The sequence below is a fragment of the Panthera uncia genome, assembly GCF_023721935.1.
Source record: "Panthera uncia isolate 11264 chromosome A1 unlocalized genomic scaffold, Puncia_PCG_1.0 HiC_scaffold_17, whole genome shotgun sequence".
Classification (NCBI taxonomy): domain Eukaryota; kingdom Metazoa; phylum Chordata; class Mammalia; order Carnivora; family Felidae; genus Panthera; species Panthera uncia.
In genome coordinates this window covers 2328764-2334483 of record NW_026057577.1, presented here as the reverse complement: position 1 = coordinate 2334483, position 5720 = coordinate 2328764, and the positions used below count along the sequence as shown (strand labels likewise).

Sequence of the window (5720 nt, the reverse complement as noted above, 5' to 3'; positions counted from 1 at the left end):
CTTAGAGGTGTCAGAGCATCTTCTGTGGATGCAGGTGGGAAGAGGAGTGGGCTGTGACCTCTGCCCTGTGCCTGAGGGCTCACCCTGGGCTGAGTGGCAGTACTTGTTCTGGGCTGTCTGGTGGTGCTGTACTTGTCAGTAGTTATCCTCAGCACAGGCTCATGGGCTGCCCTCACTGGGACCTGTGCAAAGTTGCCTGTGATGGTAGAAGACCTTCTTGGGTGTAAGTGGGACTGTGCAGGGTGTACCCCAGAAGGTGGACTGTAGCTGTGCTCTGTCCCTTAGCATCCTTCCCCTGTCATGGCCTCCTCCCTTCCCCGCAGGTTGGAGCCTCCCCTTCTCCCTCTGTGTGCCTGTGGCACTGCGGAACCTGGATGGGCTGGGGGTGACCCTGTGGAGGTCAGTAGGCTCCCCATTCAGGAGGTACAGGCACGGAGTGTGGTGGGCACTCCCTGTTGGCCCCACTGTATACCATGTGGCCCTGATGGCATGGGAGTTTCATGTCTGACCTTCCTAAAACTGGGCTTGGTGTTGTTGCTGGCCACACCTCTAAACACACTTTCCTGCCTTTCCTGAGCCACCTGTTGCCTCCCTTCTTGTAGTCCTTCTTCCTGGGTCAGGACCTCAGTGCCTACTGCCCTGCTTGCTGGGCCTGGCGCAGTGTGTAGACCATCGGAAATGCCCTCCAGTCCCCATCAATAGGAACTCTGCCCCCCCCACACAGCTTCTCAGATGGTTTTCCAGCCAGAACCTTCTCCTGGGCATTGACTCTCCCCTGGTCACTTAGGCTGCTATCTTCCAGGTTCTGTTGTTGCTGTTTCAGTGGCCACCCTTCATACCACAGGTGTCAGAACCTGGCCTGCAGTGGGGAGCTCAGGAGCAGAGGAGAAAGAGGAAGAGACCTGGACACTGCAGTAGCCATGGACCACACACATGGTTGTGAATATCAATATTTGGTTTTTTTATTGCTGAGTGACATTTTGCTATATAGAGTTTCTCTGTTTGCTATATAGAGTTACTCTGTTTCTCCCTTATTTCCTCGTGATTATTTTGATTGGGTCTGATGTGTGATTATTATAGAAAAAAAACTAGTATGAACATGTGCCAACTTTTTATAGGTCCACTTTCTAATAAAAATTACTAATGTTTAAAAGTCTAATGCTGTTTCATAGGATAGGCACATGTTACATCTTATAAGAAACATCAAGGAGTATTTTCAGCTTTTATAACATTAAACTTCCACTAGTGATAAAAATTCTGTTATATCGCATACTTTTCAATGCTTTGTTTTGTGCATATTTTTAAAACAGTCATTAAAAGTCATTTGAGACTATGAAAGCTTTATATCTCTATGGTTTGAATTTGCATTTGATTACTAATGATGCCAAGTATATTTTAAGCTACCTATATACTATTTTTTGAGGAATTCCAGTTTTTGTGTAATGGTTGTTTCACCTCTAATATATCTTTGCCTATGCCTTCTTCTATAATCTTTATAATTTTACTTTTTATATTTAGTCATATGATCCATGTGAACTTAGTTGTTCTATATGTAATGAGGAAGGAATGAAGTGCTCTTCATTTACTTGTTTATACATTTTTGCCCAGGTGATATATTTTTTCCTGTATCTTTCATAAGTTTCCCCAGCTTTACTGAAATATTATTGATACAACGTATGTAACTTTAAGGTGCATAACATGATGATATGATAAACTTATACATTGAGAAGTGATTACCGCAATAATGTTAGCTGACACTTTCATTACCTCAAATAATTGCTGTTTTTTAAGCAATAGCATTTAAAATTAACTTTTTAAATTATTTTCAAGTGTTTCCTGGGTAGATGAGTCAGTTACGTATCTGACTCAAGATTTCTACATCCGACAGATTTCACTTAATTTTTTCCACAATTCTTTCCATTTTCCTTACTTTTTTAAATACATATTTCATAATTAGCTTGTTAATTTCCCCAAAAATCATGCTTGAATTTGGTTGAGATTGAAGTAAATCTTATCCATTGGGTTTTTAATTCAATTGTTTCATTATTGACTTCTGTATTTTACTTTCTTCCCCATTGTATAATTTTCATTTTTTTCAGTATCCCAAATTTGTCCTCTAACTTCTTAAACATTTAATCCATAGTTATTTTAAATCTATGTCAAATAATACTATCTTTTATTTTGAGGTTTATTTTCCCATTAGAATTGAAGATTTCTGTTTGACTTTTATAAATTACTTTTACTTTTTCACTACTTGCCAGTCATCTAGCTGGCATATATTTTATGTTAAAAATTGCTTAAAAAATTAATGGATAATAAGAAAAAGTTATATTTCTTAAACTGAATGTCATAAATTATTACTTTTCTTTCTTAATGACATTTAAATCACTTTGATAGTTGTCACCACTGACACATTCCCATCTCATTGCTTGAAAATCTAGCCAAACTCTAAAAGCTATTATAATTATTTAAATAGATAAATGGCACCCTGAAAACACCAATGAAAATAATTCTGTGCTGTGTCCAAAATGCTTTAAATTACAGAGTTATCTGACTGTCAATGGAAGCAAACAAATCTCACAAACAAATCTGTGTCACATGTATACCATCCTACTCGAGAAGGATGCACACACTAATTCATTAGCTCCAATTCCCAAAACTATGTGCATTCTTGCTTATTTTTTTTCAGAAACTTTATAAATGTCATAGTTTTAAGGCTAGAAACATTTTGCTATTTCATACTTTTCCAAAAGTGAGAAATTGTGAACAAATGAATACTCAAAGTTCTTTTAACCACTGTGACGTTTTTTATTGCCATAACCTGGTGACACCACTGGAATAATGCTCACACTGAAATAAAATTTACTTTTGCATCATCTTGTTGACAATGATCTATTTTAATGGAAGAGGTATATAAACCAAAACATTGGAAACCCTCCCTTGAATTGACCCTAGTCTTGAAAAAGTTTCATATAAGAAACTTTTGACCTTCAATGGATACAGTATCTCTAAGTATTCTTTTTAAAAATCTTCACTTTGAGTTTTTTGGCTTGTTGAGGTAATGGAGTTAACAAATTTCACCAAAGATAACAGATTTTAACTCTCATTCATGAACAGAAAATTTTAACAATGAGAAAAATATGCTTGTTTAGCTTATTAACATGGAGATAACAAGCTCCTCTCAGTGTTCTTTTTGAAACTATACATGTTAATATATTTCAGTAAGTAAATTATATCCTCACATGGAACTTACTATCCTTGACCAAAATAAACAAACAAACCAAAAAACTTATAATGACATTTTCTTCTAATTCTCAATTCAGCTTCATGCAATAGATATATGTATTAAGTGTCAGTTTTTTTGATATTACATTTATGTTTATTTATATTTATATTTATATTATTTATTTATTTTTATGGTTGAAGAATGAATAAAAATGGCCTTTAATTTTTGGCAAGTCTTACTTTTCTGAAATTTAACCGACTCATTTAAAACTTGTGAAAATAATTTTGGGGGGGTGTCTGGGTAGCTCAATCAGTTAAGTGTCTGACTCTTGATATTAGCTTAGGTCAAGATCCCAGGGTTGTGGGATCAAACCCCACATGCCACTCCATGCTGGGTGTGGAGCCTGTTTAAGATTTTCTCTCTCGCTATCCCTCTGCCCCTTCCCCACTTTCTCTGTCTCTAAAAAAAAATAATAAATAATTTTTGAAAGTTTAATGTACATTACAGTTGTCAAGTTTAAGAATGAGATAAATGTGGTAATGAATAAAAATGGCATGATGAAGGGATAATTTCCATGTAATTATTAAGAATCCAAAGGAGTTTAATGCCTGAGGGTGACAGATGGTGATTACAGTTGTGGTGAGCATTGTATACTGTATAGAATTATCAAATCACTATGTTACACACCTGAATCTCATATAAAATTGTATTCTATGTCTACTCCACTTTAATAATATTACTTTAAAAACAATTAAAAGGAGCATTACATAAAATTGGAAAGTTCTGGCTATTGCTTATGAGATTTTTTTAGAACCAACATGTTCATATAATCATACCACACACCCCTACTAAACGTTTTAGCTGTGACTCAGTTAATTCAACTTGGGAAGAGGTAGGAGAAATTATTTGTAAGTCACACACATGATTTTCTTTTCTTCTCTAAAATGTGTTAGTGGTTGGATTATAGCTGAACTGATAGAAGAATTCTGCTTTTGTCTAAATAATATGTATGTCCAATGAAATTCCACAAAAACTTGTCATTCCAATTCAAGCCATATTTGTAATGAGGTTTGCATTTGATGGTGTGAGACTCTCTTTTGAAACACAGCCATTATCACCTTAGTCATTCTGAACTCCATTGTGCAGACATGCATGGATTTCTGCCTCTCTATCTGGATTTTCTCAACATATTTTTAATATACTTGTTGTCCCCAAGGTGTGTGTTACAAGCAGAAAAGTCATATATTATTTCTGCTTTGACCAGAAGGAGGCAACTGAGTGCTTTCTCCTTGTATTGATAGTTTTGGATTGCTACATGGTCATTTGTTACCCACTGAAATATCTGTTCATCTGGTTCAACTGCTCTGTGTTTGTGGCATTGCCTATGGGAGCCTAGACATCAGTATTTTTGCCTCAGTGGTGCCTCTCTACTTCACAATTCTCCTACTTTGTGGTCCATATGTTCTTGACTACCTTGTCTGTGAATTGCCTATTCTTCTTCACATGCTCTGTACTGATATATTTCTGCAGAAGACCATGATGGTCATAGGTAGGGCTAAGACATTGTTATTCCCCTTCCTCCTCATTATACCCTCCTACCTTCACTTTCTGGTGGCCATGATGAAAATACAATCAAGTAAGCGAAACCAGCAACAACAACAAAGATCTCCACATGTACTTCCCTCCTTACTGTGATGACCATATATTATGGAACAGGATGGATCGGTAACATGAAGCCCAAATCTCTCTATTCAGTAGAGGGAGACAAACTGATCTTGTTCTATTTGGTCATCAACCCTATGTTGAATCCTTTTATTTATAGCTTGAGAAATAAGGAAATGAAGGTAGTTTTATGGAGATTATTGAGCAGAAACAACAATTATATATAATTTTAATAAATGAAACAAAGTAAAATGCATTTTATTTGGATTACCTGACTTTTAGAACCACAAAAATAGAATAATATTTTTTTCAAAAAATAATATTATTATTTTTAAAGTTTCATTTAAATTCTAGTCAGTTAACATAACAGTATAATGTTAGTCTTTGGTATGAAATTTAGTTATTGAAACTTACATACAAAACCATGTACTTATCAAAAATACACTCCTTAATCCCCATTAGCGATTTATCCACCCCCACCCACGTCCTCTCTTGTAACCATTAGTTTGTTTTCTATAGTTAAGAGTCTGTTTCTTGGTTTGCTTTTCTATTTTTTCCCCATGATGGTTTCTTTTGTTTCTTAAATTCCAAGTGTGAGTTAAATCACATGGTATGTATCTTTCTCTGACTGACTAATTTTGCTTAGCATGATACGCTCTAGTTCTATCCACATTGTTGCAAATAACAAGATTTCATTCTTTTTTATGCCTGAGTAATATTCCTTGATATATAATGTATATCATACATCTTCTTTAGCCATTCATCAGTGGATGGACATTTGGTTTCTTTCCATAGTTTAGCTATTGCAGATAATACTGTTATAAATATCAGG

The 5720-nt window shown here is 35.5% G+C and overlaps 1 protein-coding gene across 1 annotated transcript; it reads left to right on the top strand.

Moving 5' to 3' along the window:
* Nucleotides 1-300: 300 nt before the first annotated feature.
* On the top strand, nucleotides 301-5115 carry LOC125935083 (olfactory receptor 2A12-like). The gene is given in 4 exon segments (XM_049648791.1): nucleotides 301-399; nucleotides 4443-4594; nucleotides 4630-4885; nucleotides 4888-5115. Coding segments are annotated over 4 exon segments (735 nt in total).
* Nucleotides 5116-5720: the final 605 nt, after the last annotated feature.